At 39.0% G+C, this 23,223-nt stretch overlaps 1 protein-coding gene across 2 annotated transcripts; it reads left to right on the top strand.

Moving 5' to 3' along the window:
- The first annotated feature begins 301 nt into the window (after window positions 1-301).
- On the top strand, window positions 302-23,148 carry LOC149316448 (interferon-induced protein 44-like). Of its 2 annotated transcripts, none has more exons than XM_089515513.1 (8): window positions 302-512; window positions 3,011-3,516; window positions 3,607-3,658; window positions 4,550-4,745; window positions 6,333-6,485; window positions 9,225-9,372; window positions 19,328-19,428; window positions 22,072-23,148. In XM_089515513.1, exons 2-8 carry the CDS (start codon window positions 3,018-3,020, stop codon window positions 22,273-22,275), a joined length of 1,353 nt encoding a protein of 450 aa, XP_089371639.1. In that variant the 5' UTR covers window positions 302-512; window positions 3,011-3,017; the 3' UTR covers window positions 22,276-23,148. The 2 variants fall into 2 exon arrangements, with proteins under 2 accessions (XP_089371639.1, XP_089371638.1); XM_089515512.1 differs by having other exon boundaries at window positions 304-512; window positions 9,201-9,372; window positions 22,072-23,146.
- The last annotated feature ends 75 nt before the right edge of the window (window positions 23,149-23,223 follow it).

Raw genomic sequence — 23,223 nt, forward strand, 5'->3', positions numbered from 1 at the left:
TAGCCAATGAAGAAGAAAAGGGGGGGGGGAACCCACATTGTTTGAGAAAGTATTATTTGGAGTTTAAACAAACATTGTTGGAGGTTTAAAGATAAAAATACATTTATTGTGGACACGGATGTTTATTATATTTTTGGCAGCAATATCTGTCTGTTGTATATCTATATAGATGTAGATATATCTAATATCTATCTCTAGAAATTTATATCTAGATAGATATAAATTAGATACATATTCATCTGTATTTAGAAACAGATAGATCTAGATCTGGATAGGTATAGACAGACTGATATTATATATATGAGTCAGAAATGTGTTTTTCCAAGGGGCTGTTTGCTGCTTGGTCTTTCTATTTCTGTAGCCACTACCAGGAGGGTTGTCCATGAAGTTGGGGAAGGAAGGAAGGGCGGGTCCTCTCTTCTCACAACCCCTTTTCTTTCTCACTCTTCCTTGAGAGTTGAGCTTGGGAGCTGAATTCAAATCCCCTCCTGGAAGGAAGAAAAACGAACACGGTAAGGGCAGGAAATGGTGGAAATGGGCTCTTAAAATTGGGAGGAGGGGGCCCTTTGGTGGGTTATGATGATGGAGTCCTTGGATGCAGGAACCCTATAGTGAACCACAGGGCTTCTTGTGATAAAGCCCCCAGCATAGTGTAGTGGTTTGGACGTTGCCACTCTGGGAGACCTGGGTTCGAATCCCTGCTCGGCCCTGGAAAAAGGCACGTGGCAAGTCACACTGTCTCAGCCTCAGAGTGTGCCCTTTGACAGATCTTGCGATGGAAACTCCTAACGACTCATAAAGGCACCCAACACCCACCTAAAAAGAAGAAGAAGAAGAAGAAGGGGAAAGGGGGGGGGGAGGAGGCTTGGAAGTGGGGAATATTTATTTCCAACTTCTCTTGTTTCAGTTCAAAAGAGGGCTAGGCTGGCCAGTGGGGTCCTCGCCTTACTTAAAAGGAGGACGAGGCACTGCCAAAATGGAGGACCTTCCAGGTCAAACCTATCTGTCTATGCACCTGTCCTCCATCCCTTCCACCTCCCTGTCCAGGAGGACCTCCAAAACGCCCTCCATTCCTAATATATATATATATAAAAAACACTCCTAGGAATGGAGGGCGTTTTGGAGGTCCTCCTGGACAGGGAGGTGGAAGGGATGGAGGACAGGTCCTGGAAAAGGAGGACTGGAAAGCATACACACAACAACAGCAACAAAAGCGAATGGTTAAGCATGGGCATTGGGCTTCCTTCCAGGACTTCCCTGGGGAGCTCTCCTTTTCTACAAAGAAGACCTCTCTTCCTTGGATGATAATGACTGCTTAGGAATCTGAGGAGGCCAAAGAAGGGGAAGGGAAGAAAAGGCCTCGTTCCCCCCCTTCCTTCCTTCCTTCGCCCTTCATGGCCTCCTCCTCCTCCTCCTCCTCCTCCTCTTTAGTTTCTCTTTCCTTTGTTTGCCAGGAGTCTGAGGACGGGAAAGAGCGCCATCCTTAACAGAAACAACAACAAGGCCTTGCTGCCTCAGAACTGCAGAGGACACCCCTCTCTCCCCATTTGCTGGGGTTAGGGGCATGATAGGATCCCACTGAATGTGGGGAAGCCACACATGACAAACACACTATGTTTTTCCCTGAGAGGACACCTCTCTAGGAGTCTCTTCTAGGTCCTCCAGGGCAACTCTGCCAGACATTGGCCATAGAATTGTGCTGCAGAGCTACAGCTGCCAAGTGGAGTGTCCTCTCTAGGAATCTCTAGGTCTTTAAGTGCATCTTTTTGGTTAAAGTTGGCCATAGAGTTGCACCGGAGGACCTAGATATTCCTAGAGAGAACATATTAATAAAATCTGTGAACAGTCAAAGCCACGGGAGTCAAAGCCGCAAATACGGAGGGATGCGTCTATAGCCCTCCCAAGGCTCAGCTTGTTTTCAGAGAGCTCCTGCTGCCACCTCTTCATTGTTGTGTGCCTTCAAGTCCTTTCTGACTTAAGGCGACCCTATCATGAGGTTTTCTTGTCAAGGGTTCTTCAGAGTGGGGTTTGCTGCTGCCATCCCCTGAGGCTGAGAGACTGTGACTTGCCCAGGGTTCAAAACAGACTGCAGAAATCATCCAGTTTGAGACTGCTTTAACTGCCCTGGCTCAACGCTAGGGAACTGTAGTTTTCTTTTTTTTAAAAAAACATATCTTAATTGAGTTTAAAATATTTACATACATCACTCAAACAAACGATAGACAGCACATCCCAAACCAGGGATGCTCTCCTTCCTTAAGTGCGACTGAATGATAATGCAGGAAAGGAATGGGGAAACATGAATAGCCAATTTGATCCAGATCATAGTCAGGGAGGGGGGCTGGATGATGGGAACTCTTAAGTATGATCCAGGGGGAAATGATAATGGGAACTGAGGGGCTCAGCAGACCACCTCTTTGGCGCAGCCTGCAGCCGCCCCTTTCCTTGTCAGGGTTGTGGCAACTACCTTTCCATGGCACAAAAAGAAGCTGCAAAAAGTGGTTCCTTTTTGCACCACGGAAAGGGTGCTGGAGCTGCGGTGGCAGCGGCTTTTTGCTGCTTCTTCAGTGCAGCGCATGTAAACCCTGCGCCCAAGACACAGTATGATGCCTCCCACCATCTGGTCAGGCAGGTGGCATGGCGGCGGAGTTGGGGTGGTCATCATGCAGTTGTCACTCCCCCACACTGCCCCCACACTGGCTCTTTCTGCCGGTCTGCAAAGGTTATGAGTCCGCTGATCCTGACAAATTCTGTAGATAGTTATCTGGGTGTAAGTCCACTGGATTTAGTAGGGCTTGCTTTTAAGTACAAACGCATTGAATTGTACTGTCCACCATCTAAATTAGGAGTGGAAAACATTGGTTCTCCAAAAGTAGTTGGACTGTAACTTCAGTCATGCCTCCCCATTGGATTTGTGGGTTACCTCTAGTAGAGGTTCAATATCTGGAAGGCCTGACAATCCATTTGTGTCTAATACAGATTTGTTGTTATCTCTTCCTTTTTTTTTTAGGTTACAAATGGCTGATATTAAATCCCGATTGACCAAAGAGGAGAAGAAAGGGCTGATAGATTTATTGGGAAGCAAACACCTGTGCCTTTTGTATAAGGGAAGTGTTCATGGGTACAATGCAAACATATTTCATAACATCTGCAACCGACAAGGCCCAACTGTAGCTGTGGCATACAACTCAAGTGGTTATATTTTTGGAGGTTTTACTGTACTGAGTTATGCTTCCTCTGGAGCATATTTAGTTGATGAAAAAGCTTTCCTCTTCAGATTGAAAGGGAAAGAAGAAAAGTTTTGCCCACTAAAAATCCCAGTCAAAAATGCCAGTGAGGCTGTTTATGATCATAGCAGTAGTGGTCCTAACTTTTTTGGTGGATCTCTGATACTCCTTTCACAAAATAGTGCCGCAGTAACCACAAATGTTGATATTGGCAACTACTTATTCCTTGGAGAACACCTACATGGAAATAACTATGCCCTTTTAGAATGTGAAGTATATCGTGTAGAAGGTGAGTTGGAATAAAGAGATAAGATTCTGTGAATGGTGGTCAGCCCATTTTACATTTTCATTTTTTCTTTTTAAAAATATTTTCCCTCAGATGCTGATGAAAGGATGGAAAAACCGTGGAGGACGGTTATCTGGACATCTGGGTAGGTTGATTTCAGACCATCAATCTGACATTATCAAACTTTTATACAAATTAATTAATTACATATACATAGTAATTAATTGTCAACAAATGCATGTTTATATTTTGTAGTACTTGTCAAGTCTAAATGAATGTAGAGCAAAGGGTCCAAAAAAAGATCCCAGGGTCTAACGGCTAGCATCTCTTTTGTCCACCTCAGCTTGACTGAGAGGACGCAGGCTGCTGCCACACTGCAGAAATAATGCCATTTGACATGCTTTGACTGTCATGGATGCCTATGGAATCCTGGGCTACAATTGTGGAGATCAGGGTTTGAATTCCCGCTTATCATGTGGGAATTCAAATCTTGATCTCCGGAATTGTAGCCCAACGTTAAATGTTTGAGAGAATAATAGAAGTTAATAAAGACAAGTTCATGTTGGGAGACTAATACTGTAGGGATGCAGAGAAGGGCACACTGGGGACAAATCAGTATTGCAACTGAAAGAAACATATTAATATTAAACATATTAAAGCAAGTATGAAAGATTTTACTATTTACAGGATGCTGATGTTCAGGCAGAATGCCTAAAATAGCCATTTTCATTTCTTCCTACATTTCTTCTTTTTCATTTCTTTTGGTGCTTGAATACATTTGTGAGCTTATTAATTCTTCTGCTAAATTGACTCTTTGAAAATGAAATTTGCTGAAATATATGAACCACTGGGCAGCATAGAGTAACTGTACTCTAGCTCTATAATAATTTTGTACAGGGGTCTTCCTTCCCACCCACATGCTCAGTCTTTTCTTTTGTTTGTAAACAGGCTTTTTGCCTTTTTATTCTACAAATAAATCTTTAGAATTACATGTCAAGGTGGCTAATAGATATAACTGTGTTTTGTTCTGTAACAGAGAAAGAAGAGAACTGATGAACCAGATAGCAGCTTACAAGCCTCGTTTGAATTCAGTGCCACAGTTTCGAGTTCTGTTCCTAGGGCCAGTTGGAGTGGGCAAATCCAGTTTTTTCAACTCTGTGAAGTCTATTTTTCGGGGCTACGTGACAAGTCAGGCCATAGTAGGATCAGATTCTACCAGTGTGACTATTCAGGTTTGCTCTGCACTGCTAAATCTAAAGTCACTGTAAATTTCATTACTTGTTTTCTTCCTGTTTCAGATACATTTTTTCAGTCAAACATAGTCAAAAAGACAGTTCTACACTCATAGTTCAAATTGGGCAGTGGCCAGATCCACCACACTGAATAAACTAAATCTGCTGAGATCCCAAGAAAGTTCCATTTCATGTTTAAAGATCTCTGTATTACTAACATAGGAAGAATTGTTTGTTTTCCCTTTAACAAAATCCAAACCATGAAATAGTACAATTAAATTTGTTTTCTGAATTCTCTTTGCTAAGTTTTGATTCCAATGTCATGTAAGTAGCAACCAGAGCAGTTTATTTCATTGGTTTATTTCATAGACTGTTATCCTGTAGTTTTAACTGGAGTATGAAAATTTTTCCCAATAGTCATAAATGTGATTGGATGCATTAAATAAGTCCATCACGAGCCATTTGAAAAATAAATTCTCATAATAATAATAATAATAATAATAATAATAATAATAATAATAATCAACATGAGAAGCAGGAACAGGTGTTCAGTTCCATATTAACCTGCCATGTCTGTTTTTAGGATTTTCTCTCACTAAGTTGTGATGTCATCCTGTGGTGGTAGATCAAGGTTTCCCACAGGAGCAGGCACTTGGGGAAAGCATTTGCCTGCTTCCCACTTTCTCCAAAACTCTTCAGTGACTTGAGGCATCATTCTATGCCCCCCCCCCCAATATTTAGCATGTTTATCCCTCCTGTTCATCTGTTCATCTTGCAAAAAAAAAAATTGTATTGCAGTATTATATTGCAGTATAAATATTATATTTATATTTACACTGCAATATAATACTGCAATATTATATTTATATTTACATTTCAAAAAATACTGTTTCCATGAAGCACATCTGATAATATTAGTCCAGACAGAGAAAAGATGAAGTTGCATGTTTGGCTGACAAGTTAAAAGGCAATGGTTCATTGATGCTCAAAAATGTTCACGTGGGGTTTTTACCAGGTCCAGCAACCAAATTTATAATTACAGGTCTTTATGAAGATAAGAAATAATATATAGTTTTTGTTAGAAGATTGTTTGTTTTTAAAGGGTTGCAAGTGACTACCAAACAGACAAAAACAAAACAAAACTTTGTAAAAGGACTAAAAATCCCTTCCAGTGCTGCCCTAGCCAAAGTAAGCTGACAATGTAATTAGGGTGATGGATTGCCCTGCACTTTGCTTCCCGTTCCTCAATTAAAAACAAAAATTGGTGGTATTCCTGGTCATCCTGGGATGATAGTCCACCAGGGGAATTCCACCCATTTGCTGGTTGCTAACAGTCTTGGCATCACACTGGGTGATTAGTCCCCCTTGCTAAGATGTTAAGGAACGTCTCTTTGGGATGTCATAGTTGAGCTGCAGTTTCTCTTACGTAATTTGGAATATTATTATATTGTAAAAGTTTCTTTATACCAGTATTTGATATTTACTGTTTACATATATTTTTTAAAAAAACAAAATGGATATGATTGTATTTCAATACTGTTTAATTTGCTATATTTTTTTTAAAAAAACAACAACTCAACAACACAGTACAGGACCTATCAAATTAAAAATGAAGACAATGGAAAGCCACTACCTATCATCTTCTGCGACACTATGGGACTAGAAGAAAAGCTAGGAGCTGGACTGGACATTGATGAAGTCCCTAACCTGTTACAAGGACATGTCCCTGACAGGTATCAGGTAGGACACATCACTTGTTCTGAGGCTCATTTTTAATTTAACAAATCCTCATGTACCATGAATTTGTGTTTTAAATTCCTAATTAACTAACTGAAGAATGACATTTTTAATTTGTTGCCTGCTTTACTTTATTGAACCCTTTACTGTATTGTTTTGTATTATTTATATGTATTATGCTATTCTTTCTTAGATTGTACTTCATGGGCAGGTTTTCTTTATCCATTTTATTGTTCATATGTACAGTGCTGTGTAAATCTACAGCGCTATATAAATAAAGCATAAAATGAAATAATAATAATAATGATAATGCAGACTTCTCAGCTCATAATTGCAGTACACAGTTATCACATCAGTTATAGCCTGTTGCCTGTGACTTGATTTTCTAAACTGATTAGCACATGCCAATCTCTGAGCATTACAATTGCCTGAAGGCTGATTTGTCTGGCAAGCTACGCGACATAATGTCCTTGCTATACAACCTCATCTTAGAATCATAGAATCATAGAGTTGGTAGCGACCACAAGGGCCATCCAGTCCAACCCCTGTCATGCAAGAAATCTCAATCAAAGCATCCCCGACAGATGGCCATCCAGCCTCTCTTTAAAGACCTCTAAGGAGGGAGACTCCACTACACTCCGAGGGAGCTTGTTCCACTGTTGAACAGCCCTTACTGTCAGAAAGTTCCTCCTAATGTTGAGGTGGAATCTCTTTTCCTGTAGCTTGCATCCATTGCTCTGGGTCCTAGTCTCTGGAGAACAGAAAACAAGCTTGCTCCCTCCTCAATATGACATCCCTTCAAATATTTAAACAGGGCTATCATATCACCTCTTAACCTTCTCTTCTCCAGGCTAAACATCCCCAGCTCCCTAAGTTGTTCCTCATAGGGCATGGTTTCCAGACCCTTCACCATTTTAGTCGCCCTCCTTTTGACACGCTCCAATTTCTCCACATCCTTTTTAAATTGTGATGCCCAGAACTGGACACAATATTCCAGGAAGTGTCTGACCAGAGCAGAATATAGTGGCACTATTACTTCCCTTGATCTAGACACTATACTTTTATTGATGCAGCCTAAAATTGCATTGGCCTTTTTAGCTGTCGCATTGCACTGTTGACTCATGTTCAACTTGTGGTCTACTTGGACTCCTAGATCCCTTTCACATGTAGTTTCATTCAGCCAGGTGTTGCCCATCCTATATCTGTGCATTTCATTTTTCCGCCCTAAGCGCAGTACCTTAGATTTCTCTGTGTTGAATTTCATTTTGATAGCTTTGGCCCAGCTTTCTAATCTATTAAGGTCATTTCATCCTGTCTCTGGGGTATTAGCTGCTACTCCTAGTTTGGTGTCATTTGCAGATTTGATAAGTATGTCCCCAATTCTGTCATCCAAGTCATTGATCTTCTACAGTGGCTTTCAATAATAAAAATTATGTGGACACATGCTCAGAGAATAGATTCTTATGTTGAGTGGTTTGAATAAGCTTAGATTTGGAAGTGTTGGTCTGATTTTGCTTGGGAGAGTGAATCAGCATTTGGTCTTGAAACCATGACCTATCAGGAGCGACTCAGGGTGCTGAGTATGTTTACCCGGGAGAAATAAAAGTAAGTAAGAGCTGTTTGGCAGTGGAAGACACTCCCTTGGAGTGTGGTGGAATCTCCTTGGAGATTTTATACAGGCTGGGTGGCCATCTGTAAGGAGTGCTTTGATTGTGTCAGGGTTAGACTGGATGGCCTTTGAGGTCTCTTTCTGTTCTTTGATTCTATGACTCCTAGCTGTGGTTGTAGTCCTTGCTCTTTTGGTATATCAAATGCATATGTAGAAACATACATTAATTTGTTTAAACATTTTGAACCACTCTGTGTGCTTCTTCCTTTGTCTCACACCCACTCTGTATTGCCTTAATCATAATTTAAATGATGATACAGTTGCCCCTTATTCACTTAAAATGATGTCTTTGACCCAAAGGCTGTAGTCCCAACAGAGGAAGTCAGTAAAAGCTGCTTTGAGAAGGTTGAAGGAAATCACTTGCTATCCCAATATTCAGTATTAGACTGGCCTGGTGGGAACAGGTCCATTTCCAATTTAGGAGATTATCACATTAGCTTTGCTGCTGGGATAGACCCGGGATGTAGCATTCTTAAGGTGTATCTTACTGCCTTCATCCATCGCTGGGCAGTATGCAGCCCATATGGAATTGTCCTGCATCTTTTCAAGAATGGGAAAATCCCGTTCTTGAAAGCTGTGGGAGAAGCCTGGGTTGCATATGGGCTGCATACTTGGTGACTGGTGAATGTGATAAGATCTGCCTTAAGAAAGTTACATCCTGGGTCTATCCCAGCAGCGAAGCTAATGCGATAATCTCCATAGATTATTGTACCTGTTAAAAAGGCTATCTTTATGCAGCATTGAACTCAAGACAATTTATAGAGGATGGTCCTTTTCTTGAAGGACCTTGCAGTCTAATGTTAAACACAGGGAAAATAAGACAAGGAAGGGGAGTCAGTTAAATGACACAACCCTTCTCCTCTGCATAATGAGAAAACAGCAGATAATTCTTACCTTCTTGTTTCTTGTAACACATTTGTATATCTAGAACACATTTGTTCCTTGATAAATGTTTAGACTATAGGGACTTCTTTAGCATTTTCTATTAACAATCTGATTCTGTCCTAGCTGTTTTCTCATATTATTGTTGCTGTCTTTCTCATTTTCAGTTTAATCCATCTGCTTCTATGCAGCCAACTGCATCAGGCTATGTCAAATGTCCATCTTTGAAGGACCAGATCCATTGTGTGGTTTTTGTCATTGATGGATCCAAGATTGAGATCCTTCCTGATAATCTGGGAGGAAAGCTAAGAGAAATTCGACGAAAAAGTAACAAATTTGGTTAGTTTTTCACATTTATGTTTTGAGCAGCCTGAAACCAGTATTTGATAAAGTTATGCTGTTATTTTGCAGTACTCTCTGTCCCTTAGCATTGGATGGGAGCTTGTGATCTTCTAAATGTTGTTGGATTTAAGTTCTCTTAAAGTGGATCAGAGATAATAATGTTGCAGTTGAGCAACTTGTGGAAAGAAACCAGTTATTCACACCTGCTATATCATAAGCAGTATGTTTCAAGTTGATGGTTTTCGAAATATATGAGAACACTGGCCTTCTATTGTAGGATGAATATTGGTTGTACTTAGTTTGGCATTCTGACAATGGCATAAAACATCTCCCTGGAATTGATATTTTAATCGCAGATAAATCATTAAGGAATATGTTGTATGGTGGAATACAACACATTCTCCCTGGCTGGAATTTCTTTCAACCAGTGGTGCACATCTGAAGAGACCCATGAGTTTTCAGATTAGATTTGCTCCATTTATATGGTCAATAATTGTGCTTCAAAGTTAGGATGCTCACTGGTTATTGGATGCAGAGTTTACACGCTAGAGTTTGGCTTGTCTGGCCCATGCACCCTCCCCAGGAACAATCTTTTTTATTTAAAGGGCAAAGTGTGCTACCAAGAATTTGTACCATTTGCTCTCAAGCAAGTTTCCTCCCCCTCAACAGTACAAAATCCAGTAAGTTGGGAACAACTTCAACGCAGGCAACAACAACAAATCTGAAACACATGGGCCAAATAAGGGAGCTTCTGGCTGCTGTGGGGAAATGGTGTTCAGATGATGCATGCCCCCAAAGCAGCTGGGAGCTGCTCTGGTGTCGTGTTCCAGTCCTTTGGACCGGATCAAAAAGGAGCAAATAAAGAGAAAGGAGGAATGGGTTTACCAAATCTGCAAATTTATTATAATGCCAGCACATTTATCTGGATTAAGGATTGGATAAATCTAAAAGAAAAAAGACTTCTTGCTCTAGAAAGTGCTGGTTTGGAAAGAGGGTGGCATGCTTACCTGTGTTACAATGAGGTCACAAACTGTAATTTTTTTAATAAACATGTAATAAGGAAAGCTCTGTTCAAAATATGGAACAAAAATTATATATATATATATATATATATATATATATATATATATAAATAAAATTCCAAGGTGGACCTCTGTTCTAGAGGCTATCTATAAAAAAGGGAAATCTTGCAAAGGGAGATGGATCACCTACAATGATATTCTAGCTAAAAACGGAGAAGAAAGACTAAAAACAATACAGGAACTACAGGAAGAAGGAATAGAATTACGATGGTTAACATATTATCAAATTAGAGGAAGACTACAAGAAGATATTAAGAATATAGGAATTGAAAGAGAAATGAATTAGACAAAATTATATTTCAAGATAACTAAAATATACAAGATACTCCTCGATATAGAACTGAAAGAAGAGACAGTAAAAGTAAACATGGTAAAATGGATACAGGATACGGGCTATCAAATAACATTAGAAAGTTAGGGAAAAGTTTGGATGAAAAATTTAAGATTTACTAAAAGTGCTTACCTAATAAAGAACTATTATAAATTGTTTTATAGATGGCATCTATCACCATTAAAATTGCTTAAGATAAGAGGAAACGTTTACAACCCAACGCATCTTATTATCATATGTGGTGGGAGTGTATTGAAGCGTTTCAATTCTGGAATCTGATTCATGCCAAAATTCAGGATATTATGCAAATTGAATTTGAATTAAACCCTAAACTAATGTTACTAAATATTACAGAAGATATAAAAGGAAAACTAAACCAAGAAGAAGAAGGTGTTATTTTGTATTTGGTTACAGCAGCTCGCCTGATATTTGCTAGATACTGGAAGATAATAAGCATGGATTTATTTGAAGAATGGATTATGAAAGTATATGATTTATCTATAATGGACAAGTTGACAATGGTTATAAATGGGAAAACCGAGCAACAATTTCTGAGGCAATTGGAAAAGGTTAATAAGTTATGGGACTGAAAGCCCTCAGATTTAAGATAGAATGTTATATCTCATGCCTGTACTTTTCAATTAATAATGGAATATATTAATGGCAATATAGGTGAGCTGCAAAATTTGAGAACGTATAAAGAAAATATGTTTCTGTATATAATTTACTGTGATATACTGCTGGTCACAATGTAATTATAACCAAGTTGTTATTTTAAACATAAATTAAAAAAGGAAAAAAAAAGGGGGGGGCAAATATAATCTGGCTCCTAGTGGCACTGATGTGGGACCGCAGTAGCAGCCTATTTTGGGAGCAGGCCATGTGGTTGTCATGGACCCAGCCTGATCATGGCGGCAGCTGCCTCTGGCCACTCTTTACCAGCCCTGTGGTTTGGTCCAAAGTCACAAGCCTGCATTTTGTCAAAATGTGGTTGTTCTCAGTTCAGGTGGTATTGGAGAGACATTCATGCAGGCAGGCCCCATCTCCTTCTGTTCCTGTGGGTGCTCCAGAAAATAAAATTAAGTTCCTTTAGCAAGATATAAAGAAGATGCAGCAAAGTGGAGGGAAAAATCTATCCTGGAGGTAAAAGACTGGATACTTAAAGTATGTGATTTTATGAACTCTGAAAAATTAACACAAATAATTCAAATAAGAGATTTGGATACTTTTCTTTTTTTTTCATAACATTTTTATTGAATTTTCCATCTGTTACCAACATAACATATTTCAACATATCCATCAATTCTCTTTCTTTTTACGTTCTAACCGTACTTTGTACCAACATGCTTTGCTATTAATGTTACTCCACTTCCCTTCCCCAAACTTCTATAATTCACCTTAATCATTATTACACAAAACAATTCTTGTGACACTTCTGTAAATGCAGTACAATATCATTACCTTCCTCCCACCTTTATTTTATGTTACAATGAACTAAATTATTGTTGTTTTCCTTCTATGTTTGTTGTAACATTATCAACTCAAAAGCATTAAAGGTATATCCTTTAACTTAGAACTTTTTTCTTGTTTCTTTACTTCTCCAATTTCCTTCTTAACTTTCCTGTCATCTGATCTTGTTTATGATTCTCTTACCAGCTTTACCGTACCACCTTACAAATAGATAAACAAGGCCAATTTTATCATTTTTTTTTTTAAGTCAGATAATTTCCTCAATATTTGAAGCCCAGTTTACGTCATCACCCCAAGTCTTTTGCAAATATTCCATTACCTTTTCCCAACATCCCCTCCATTTATCATTATTTTCATCTTGTACTTTATGTGACAGCAAATCCAGTTCCATCATCTCATATAATTTCTCCTGCCACTCTTCTATTTCTAACTTTTTCTCAGATTTCCAATGTTTGGCAAATATCACTCTGGCAGCTGCCAACATATAAAACAAAATTTTTCCATATCTAGATTCATCTTTTTCTTCTAACATACATAACAGCATTGTTTCAGCTCTTAATGTTAATTTGACTCCCAGCATTTTATCTATTTCAACCTGTATTTCTTTCCAGAATTTCCTAGCCTTGTTACAAGTCCACCATAAGTGATAATAAGTCCCGATCGCTTTTTGGCAGTTCCAACACATCTTTTTTCCCGTTTTATACATATTGGCTATTTTGACTGGTGTTAAGTGCCATCTGTACAGGATTTTATAATAGTTTTCTTTTACATATTGCGACATTGAGTAACTCATTCTTTTAGTCCAAGCCTTCTCCCATTGTGACAATTCTATTGATCTCCCACAATTTTGTGCCCATTTAATCATTGAGTCTTTAACAATGTCCTCTTCAGTAAACCATTCCAACAGTTTTTTGTAAATCTTGGAGATTGTTTTAGACTCAGATTTCCAAATAATTTCTTCCATCTCATTCTTGGAATTAGAAAAGCCCACCTGTTTCTTATCCTCTTTATATCTACAGGTCAGTTGCCTATACAGAAACCATCCTATTTCCCAACCTTCCTGTTTTAGAGTTTCTTGAGTTTTGATAGATCCATCCTTGTTCAATAAGTCTTTATATCTAATCCAAGTCTGGTTTTTCTTTGGCGGGATACATACCGCCATTTAGTACGTCTTCTATACGTACTAGGGTTAGGAAGGGGCGGTGCTTCCGCACCCCCCTAACCCTAGTACGTATAGAATACGTACAAGATGGCGGCGCCCCTTCCACATGGGCGCCGCCATCTTTACGTACTGGACGCACAGCGTCCAGACGTGTCGCGCCGCTTGTGACGTAGCGAGCGCGCCCCTGGCGCCTCGCTACGTCGCAAACGCGACGAAAAAAGAAGCTCCATTTTGGAGCTTCTTTTTCGGTCCGCGCGGGAGTCGGGCCGTGTGAAGGCTCCGGCTCCCCCGCGGACCTACTGGCGGCGGCGGCAGAGCGGCGCAAAGTGGCGGTATGTACCCCGCCTTTGGATCATAACAATATAATGCCTCGTGTGGTGACAGCCACAAGGGAAATTTAGGACATATACGTTTTTTATACTTATTCCAGACCCTAAGTATTGAGGCACGAATATAGTGATCATTAAAACTTCTATTAGCTTTTGTTTTCCCGTAGAACAGAAAGCCGTGCCAGCCAAATCTAATGTTTGTGCTCTCTAGTTTCAATAATTTGCTATTTTCTAAGGTGAACCATTCTTTCAGAAAGGTTATGGCACAAGCTTCAAAATATAATTTTAGGTTAGGGAGGGCAATACCACCTCTTTCCTTAGCATCGTATAATATTTTAATTCTAATTCTAGGTTTTTTCCCCGCCCACACAAATTGTGCCAGTTGTTTCTGCCAATCCTTGAAGATTTTATCATGTTTAATAATGGGGATGCATTGAAATAGAAATAGTAGCTTAGGGACCACCAACATTTTGACTACCGATATCCTACCTAGCAATGAGAGATTCAGTGTCAGCCAATTTTTCATATCCTTTTTTATTTCTGCCCATTTACTCAAATAGTTGTTTTTAATAAGGTTTGAATTCTTATTAGTAAGAATCACACCCAAATATCTCACTTTTTCAGATATTTTGAAGCCTGATTTTTCGGTAAATCTCTCCTGCTCATATTTGTCCATATTTTTTGTAATCGCCACTGATTTTTCTAAATTGATTTTCAGCCCAGCTATTCTTTCAAATTTTTTTAGATGTTGGATTAATTTATCACAACCAGCGATTGGGTCCTCCATTGTAACTACAATGTCGTCCGCATAGGCCCTTGTTTTTAAACATTCCCCTTTAAAATTAACCCCTATAATCTCTCGATCATCTCTCAAATTACTTAATAAGGTTTCTAACACCAAAATAAACAATAGCGGCGACAGAGGGCAGCCCTGTCTGGTGCCTCTAGATAATACAATTGCATCAGTTCTTTGATCATTGATAATAACTCTAGCGGTTTGTTTATAATATATGGAACTTATCCAATCAATGAATCTTTGCCCTGCCTTTATCCGCTTCAGTGTAGTAATAATAGATGACCAATCAAGGGAGTCAAAGGCCTTTTCAATGTCCAGGAAGATCAAGGCGAGTTTTCTTTCATTATGCCAATCATAGTGTTCAATTATATTTATAATATATCTTAAGTTTTCTTTCAATTGCCTATTTGAGATAAAACCGCATTGATCTTCCTGAATTATTGTCTGTAGAACATTTTTCAATCTGTTCGCCATTATATCAGCAAAAAGCTTATAGTCCACATTTAACAATGATATCGGCCTGTAATTTTTTAAATATTGATGATCTTTTCCCTCTTTCGGAATCAATATAATGTTGGCCTCTTCCCAGGTTGGCGGTAGAGGATCCCCTTTAATTGAGTTCATTACTTCTATTAGATGTTGTTCTATTTCTGTTTCGAAGATTTTGTAAAATCTAGCGGTAAAGCCGTCTGGGCCCGGTGCTTTACCAGATTTGGCCCGTTGTATAGCCTCCCTTAGCTCCTTTAGAGTGATGTTTTTATTTAGATCCGCACTTTGTTCTTCGTTCAGTTCCGGAAGTGAGCTTTTTTTCACATATTCCTCCACTTCAACTTTACATAAGGGAATACTTTTAAACAGGTTACTGAAGTAATCAAATGTGGCCCTCATAATGTCCTTAGTATCTGTATAGGATTTAGTTTCATCACTGATTTTAAAAATTGTTTTTTTCTCTTTATTTTTACAGAGCCTTTGGGCCAACCACTTGCCTGGTTTATTTGCTTCCTGAAACTGTTTGATTTTGATGTTCTTCATCATATTAGCTAGATCTTGCGCGTTTTGCATATTGTATTGCTTCTGTAAAAGTTTTATCTCTCTTAGTATCCTGGTGTTGTCTGGATTTTGTTTAAGCTCTTCTTCCTTTTTATTTAGTTGTTCTGTAATTTTCTTTATGTTTAGTCTTTTTTTGCTCAACATCTCACGGTGTTTTTTAATAAAGAAGCCTCTAAGTACCGCTTTCCCTGCGGCCCATACTATTTTTATATCAGTACCTTTATTTAAGTTTTCTTTAAAATAGTTGTTGATTAAATCTTTAGCTTCTTTTACAACTTTTGGGGATGACATCAAGTAGTCTTGTAGCTGCCACCTAAATTCCGTGTTATCTTTCCTCATGGTCAGCACAACCGGGCTATGGTCGGAATATGATTTTGTCCTGATTTGCACGTTGTTTACTCTTGGGGCTAGTGATTTTGAGACAAAGAACATATCAATTCTGGAGAAGGTTTTAAATCTATTCGAAAAAAAGGTAAATTCGCGTTTGTCTCCACACTTGTATCTCCACACTTCTACTAAGGACATATCATTTATAAATTTGAGGCAGGAAAGCGGTAATTTACCTTGATTAACTTTAATTGCTTTAGATGATAGTCTGTCCATGTTTGGATCCACAACTCCATTCCAATCTCCACAAATTATAATTTCCTTATAACAAAATTCCTGTATATTCTCCTTTAATTTTTGATAAAATTTCGCCTTTCCATTGTTTGGTGCATATATTGCCACCAAAAGAATATTTTTACCACTCAGATTAAGCTCAATCCCGACATAGTGTCCTTCTTCGTCACAAAATAGTTGCTTAGCACTCAATTTATTTGTCACATAAATCACCACCCCTTTCCTTTTTTGTTTATTCGCTGCTATATAGTGCGTCCCCAGTTTTTTGTTTCTCAATATTCTTTCATCCTTTTGTCTAATATGAGTCTCTTGTAAACATAAGATTTCAAACTTTTCTTTTCCTAATAAATGAAAAACTTCCTTCCTTTTGGTTTTATTATTCAGGCCATTTACATTCCATGAAAGGATTCTTATGTTTTGTCCACCTTGAAACATTTACCTTTTCCTGTAATTAATTTATTTAGCCTTAGTCTTCTTTCTCTTCCTCCTCGATTTTCCTTTTGTGACCTCTAAGCTGAGGTCTAGATCCACTAATTTATCAGTCTGTTCTATCTCTCTGATATCTACTTCTTCTTCTCCATCCGGCTCGGAAATCCCTGAGCCGTCCTCTTCCTCCTCTTCTCCTTCTTCTGACTCTGAAGACCTTTGTTGTTCATTGTCTTTCTCATCCTTTGAATCTTTCATCTCACCTTTTAATTCTTCTGCTGCACCTCCTTCTCTGTCATCTTTATCTGTCATTTTACTCCTTTCTATTTCTTTCCCATGTCTCCTCCAAAATTCCTTAGCCTTCAGAGTTGAATTCAGTTTGATCCATCTTTGTTTGAAAAGAACCGATATCCCTTCCAGTTTTTCCCATCTGTATATAATATTATGTCTGATTAGATGATTTGTCAGGAATTTATATCCCTCACGTTTTTGGAGAATCCTCTTTGGGACATCCTTGTAAATCTTAAGTTCACACTCTTCTATAATTAATTTCTCTTGGTAACTCGTTTGGAGAAGTTGTTCTTTTACATTTTGCCGGAGGAAATATATCACAATATCCCTCGGTAAATCTTTGTCTCTGGCAATTTTAGAGTTAATCCTGTATATTTTATCCGTACTCCAACTTAGCTCCTGAAGAGAGATATTCATGTATTCAGCCAGAGGGGGTAGCAAAATGTCATATAAATTTTCTCCTTTGCTTTCCTTCAGCCCTCTTACTTTCAGGCAGTTCTGTCTGAATCTTTGCTCTTCCAGGGCTCTAGAATCAAGAAGTTTTCCTTTTTCTCTATCTAGGTCTGATTTGATATCTTTGACTACTTCCTCCATGGAATTTGTTCTGTCCTCCAACTTTTGTACTCTGGAACAAACATGACCAATTTCCTTTGTTACAGCTTCCAAAGATTGTTTGAAATCTTTCATTTCTGATCTGAAATCTTTCTTAATATCAGCTCTCAGATTTTTAATCTCCCTTGAGAGATTTTGTTCCATATCTAATCTCAGTTTCTTAATCTCCTCCAAAACAGAAGGTTGCTCTTTTTCCATTGAGTATCTCCTCTGAGAGTAATTAGAAGAAAGAAACTGCGATGCAGCTGTTCCTCTTCTTGCAGCTGTAGCCATTTGGTCTTTGAGATTCAAAGATTTTAAACTACACTCTTACCTCGGGTTACGAAAATAATCCGTTCCGCTGCCATTTTCGTAACCCGGAAGTCTTCGTAAGCCGAGAAAGCCATAGGCGCTAATGGAGGGAAGCCGCGATTTGGTGCGAAATAGCGCCGAAAAGCACCAAAAGGTTATTCGTAACCCGGAATAACCTTCGTAACCCGGAAATATTTTTTATTTTTTTTTTTTCGTAACCCGAAAAGTTCGTATCCCGGCGCGTTCGTAACCCGAGGTAAGAGTGTAATTTACTTTAAGTTGCCAAGTACAACCAATGTTAAGCCCTTCAGACAGTGGAAACTTTGTTTAGTTGCAGTTTTGTTTCTTATCTGAAGTTAAATTGTGTCCACTGCCTATAGTCAATATTTAGAAACTGCTACTTTTGACCAGTTTCAAAAACCAAGCTCCTTAAGATCAGTCCAAGGTTTAGAGCAGGTTTGGGAACAGCAAAATAGAAAGAAGTTTGTTTAAGACAAGGGCTTTCTTCTATATTTAAACAATACTGTGTTTGGCCAAGCTTGTCAGACTTCTTCTTTTGAAAATACCATTTTTTAGTTAAACACAGTCTATATATTATTCCCCTTTTTTCCTTTCTTTCAAGTTCTTCAATAAATAATAAATAATAAAGGGGAGTCTGAGCAACAAGTAGAGAGACGATAAGTTCAAACTTCACCCTGACAAGAAAATGGAGAGTAAAGTATTCCTACCCGCTTGTGGTCATTAGTCTTGGGTGGTTGTAAGTTAGTAGCGTCCTTTATCCTTTCTTCGTCCCATTTATTTAGGGACCCGAAGGTTTGTTAGTTGCTTTTGAAGGCTAGAGAGCCTGACGCTTCAAAAACAAAAGGTTGGTGCCGGCGATAAATGCCTAAAGGCTGCTGCCGCGCCGCTGGGTTTAACACTCAGACTTCAGTCTGAGCTAACTCCTCGGCTCCCTGGCTGTCCTCGCCCCTCCTTCTCCTTCCACCGGGCTGGATGCCTTCCAGAACCTCTGCGGGCTACCCACCGAGACCCCTATCTCTTGGGGAGTGATAGCTGCTTTGGGGTTCCAAGCTGTTTCGCGGAGCCCCGTTCTTCACGCAGCACCACTGCGCGGAGCGAGCGTTCCCCGGAACACCGCGGGCGCGCTCCTCTCGCCTCCGCACCAAACCCGGAAGAGATTTGGATACTTTTCAAAGAGATTGGTACCCCTTGGTTAAATATTTGAAAAATAATTTGTGAAAAAATTGGATATTAGGCCTGATTTGAAATATTTTTTTCAAATTGTTATGTTTTTGAGGTAATATAGAGCCAAAAAAATCTGTATTCCACTTAAGTTTGTGTTATCATATTCACAAGGTAAAATGGTAATGAATAACTTTGATAGAGGAGAAAATATTTAATACTTGATAAAACAAAGTTCAGTGTTCTGGTAGGAAGTAATTTCGTTGTTTGTTTCATAATTTCTTTTCATAATTCATTTTGTTTCTTTAGGTGTGCCACAACTTGTAATACTTACCAAAGTGGATGAAATTTGTCCATCTCTTGAAGAAAATGTTTCAGATGTGTATAGAAGCAAAACTGTTAAGAAACAGGTAAATGCTGGCAACCCTTCTCAGTATTAAATCAGTGAATAGGGAATATTTTGAACAAGCACTACTGCTCTTATGCTGTAAGTCTTCACTGAGCATGCCAATCTTTTCATTCATTTTTGCTACTGTATAGAAGGAATGCTTTCATTTTAAGGTATATCCTTAAATGTTGCCATATGGAATAAATGTTCAATTTGAACATAATGTAAGGCCTCTTTTGCTAGCTTTTTAAAAGGGGCCAAATGATCCCTTATCTAATTTTTTAAAATCTTTTAAACTGTTTCTGCTATTTGTTGTTTTTACTTTGGACATGGACTTAGTAGTTTTAGAAATACAGTGGATCCTTGTTATACGCTGGGCTTTGGTTCCAAGATCCCCCGTGTATAACAAAATCCGTGTATGCTCAAGTCCCATTAAGAATAATGACGTAGCAAAATGGTGTCCCTAATAAAAAATGGAACATCAAGGTAAATTTATACTTTTTTGGAACATTTTCAAACCGTGTATGCTTAAATCCGTGTATAAAAAATCCGTGTATAAGAAGGTCCGACTGTAATGTGTGACATAGCAGGGAGCAGACACTATTGCATAAGCTCAGTTTCCCTATTTGAGAGAAAGGTCAGGGCTGGTTTGGGCAAATCACATTCTGTAAGCCTTAGAGGAATTCAGTGGCAAACCCCCTATGAATAAATCTTCCCAAGAAAAGCCCATGACACTTTAGGGTTACCATAAGTTGGAAAGAACTTGAAAGGCACATCTGAACAATAACAGATAAATGGAGCTGGGAAATAATTCATTAAAAATTAATTTGTTACACCTAATTTGATTTAAAAAATCAGTATTGATTTAAGAAATCTTTATTTGAATAAGGGTAGGGGAGTAGGAGTAAGGAGAAAAGGAGTACGAGGTTTTTACAGGAGTAGGAATAAGGAGTAACAAAATATGTTATTCCTTATTCAACAACAACAAGTTTATTGATTAGTCAGCTGACCATATCAATGGAATTCAAAATACAGTTACAAAATACAATATATAAAATACAAGATAAAAATATCAAAATATCCGCATACATGCAGAGATAGAACTGGATCACACTTAAAACTCATATGGGGGTTAAAACAAATACAGACTAAATAAAAGCAAATTTAATAAAATGGGATACAAAATAAAATAGTCTAAAATATAACTGGCTAAAACAGAGTGGGAGATGACAATAAAATGTTTAAATGAACTCATCACCATGACACGAAACCTCATTTTGTATAATAAATTGATTTCAAGCGAGCAGCATCAAGTATGAATTTATCTACACATAGCACTATATGTATGTTCTTTCCAGAGAGAAGATAAGAGAATTTTGCGGTAAGATCCCAGTAGGTCATTCTATCCAAAAATGGTTGTAAAAAGTGTGATCTCTCTTTATCATAAAGACAACAGTCAAACAGGATATGTGGAGTATCCTCAATAGCTGGGGCTCCACAAATACATATTTTTTCATGCTAAGGTATTTTTTGAAACTGTCCTGTTCTTACCATTGAATTCAATTGTTCGAATCTAGCTCTGATAAAGGCTGTTTTTTGCCTCTGTATTAAATGCAACTCAAGATAATTTTCTAGGCCAAATATAATTTTATTTTTAGCTAACCATTTGAAAGATTTACACCCAGCTAACAAGGCTATATCTGATTGGGCGCTGATGTCCCAGATCCTTTGTTTTAGGGAATCCTGAACTGCGTGCCTGGCTGAAAGAAAGTAAGAGGGAGAAAAGCCTAATTGGAACAGTACCAGGGATAGCTGACAAACCCAAAAATTATGGCACCCAATAGCCAGCTGTTCCTCTAGACAGAGTCTAGGGAATTTTCTGGAATCCATTTTAGAGATCCTTATTCCTGTTATATTGTACATACAAACACCCACAAAAAAACAATTTTATTATATTGCACTGGGGAAGGGACTGGGAGGCAAAGAGAAACACATAGGCCTGGTACAAACAGGTGGGAAGCGCCATCCTGGCATTGATTGTAGGGTTCGAGAGCATGCAGTGTCCACACGCTCCCGAACCCTAGTGCATCATCCATATGGGGGCCACCATAATGATGCAAGCGAGGCGCAACGTCTGCACGTTGTGGTGCCACGCCTGTGTCATCAACATGCCACAGTGCGCCAATGGCCAATGTCAGTAGTGTCTTAATAATGTCTGCATTAACTTCTTTTGCGCCCGGTACATATCGGCCCATTGCGGTGTCATGGTGACATGCTAGGGTTGCGTTGGGGCGGCGCGTGCACACGCCCCGCAAACCTAGCACGTGACGAGGACATCGCAGCTGCACAACACCATCCACATGGTGCACACAACTGATGTCGCAGCAGTGCAGCATCTGCACAGCGCTGGGCAGCTGTGACATCAGCGCACTGTCTCTGGTGGTTTGCGATTGCGTAATTGCGCTGCAAAAAGGAGCCACTTCTGCATGCTTCTTTCTTGCTGTGCAGCATTGTCGCACAGTTTGGTTGCCGTGGCACTGCTGCATAGCAAGGAGAGGTGCCTCCCCGGCGCTTCTTTTTGGTGTTCTCTACCATGCCTGAGATGTGGTTGGGCAAGAAAATGGAGTTTCCCCTGATAACCATTATGTGTTTATTTCCAATACAGATGCAGCTTGCAGCAGAAAGACTTGGCATCCCGTTGTGTCAAATAGTTCCTGTTAAAAATTATTCTTCAGAGTTAGACCTTAAAGATGATATTGATATTCTGTTATTGATGGCAGTGAGGCAGATGCTGCGTTTAGCAGAAAGCTACCTAGATAATTTTCCTTTGGACAAAAACTCCTTGGTGGATTCATATTCTGATTCTTGATATGCTAACTGAAACTAGTTGAGCTTGGCTTTATTTTTTGTTTTCGATCTTTAATGCAAGTAATCAAGTTGATTATACTTGTGAATGATTGAATGCATATTAAAGACTGAATGCTATCCTTAACAAATACATTGTTCCTGTCTGAGTTTCTCATTTGGAAGAAAACTCGCAAAAAATAAAAATTAAAATGGTGTTACACATCCCATTTTGCAATGATTGAATCCATTACATTGGATTTTATGTGAACATGGGTTAGGTCCACTGTATATAGGCTTACATCAAAAACGAAATCCATAGGCATCAATACTGCTGTTTGCAAATAAGTACCTCTATGCAGTTTGCAACATGTTGGCAACTAAGCCCTTTCTCACAGATGAATATTTTAGGCTGCATTCATATTAGTAGCTGGGAGGAAGTGCCATTACATTGGGCAGAACTTAGTGTCAGAGTAAATGGTGTGATACAGAAAGTGCAAAAGCGCCGTGCTCGTGCTCTGCTAAGGTTACGGGACTGCACAGCAACCGCATGGTCCCTAACCCTAGCACGTACTGGTGGCGGCATAATGGTGGTGCCCTGTGTAGACAGGCACCACCATTATGACGTCATGCATGTGCCAAGCCCTCCCTTCAGCCACCATCTTGGGGGGAGAGAGGCCGGCAAGCTCCAACTGCCTGCCTGAAAGAAGAAAAAGCCCTCCTTCCGACCACCATCTTGAGGGGGAGAGAGGCCTGGCCTGAAAGACTAAGAGCCCTCCTTCCAACAACCATCTTGAGGGGGAGAGAGGCCTGTTATGTTTTTTTTTGTTGACTTTGTATTGTACTTCCTGTTGTACACCGCTTTGATCTAATTTGGAAAAGCGGTATATAAATAAACATTATTATTATTATTATTATTATTATTATTAAATGCCAAAGCGTGTGTGATGTCTTCACACCACCCCCGAGTCTG

This window comes from Sceloporus occidentalis, unplaced genomic scaffold (assembly GCF_023333645.1).
Source record: "Sceloporus occidentalis isolate IW3139 unplaced genomic scaffold, rSceOcc1.0.p SCAF_3, whole genome shotgun sequence".
NCBI classification, from domain to species: domain Eukaryota; kingdom Metazoa; phylum Chordata; class Lepidosauria; order Squamata; family Phrynosomatidae; genus Sceloporus; species Sceloporus occidentalis.

Coding starts and splice junctions, on each gene's coding strand:
- LOC149316448 (XM_089515512.1), top strand. CDS start 3,018: ATGGCTGATATTAAATCCCGATTGACCAAAGAGGAGAAGAAAGGGCTG. Junction 4,746..6,332: donor CTACCAGTGTGACTATTCAG/GTTTGCTCTGCA, acceptor TCAACAACACAG/TACAGGACCTATCAAATTAA. Junction 6,486..9,200: donor ATGTCCCTGACAGGTATCAG/GTAGGACACATC, acceptor TCTCATTTTCAG/TTTAATCCATCTGCTTCTAT.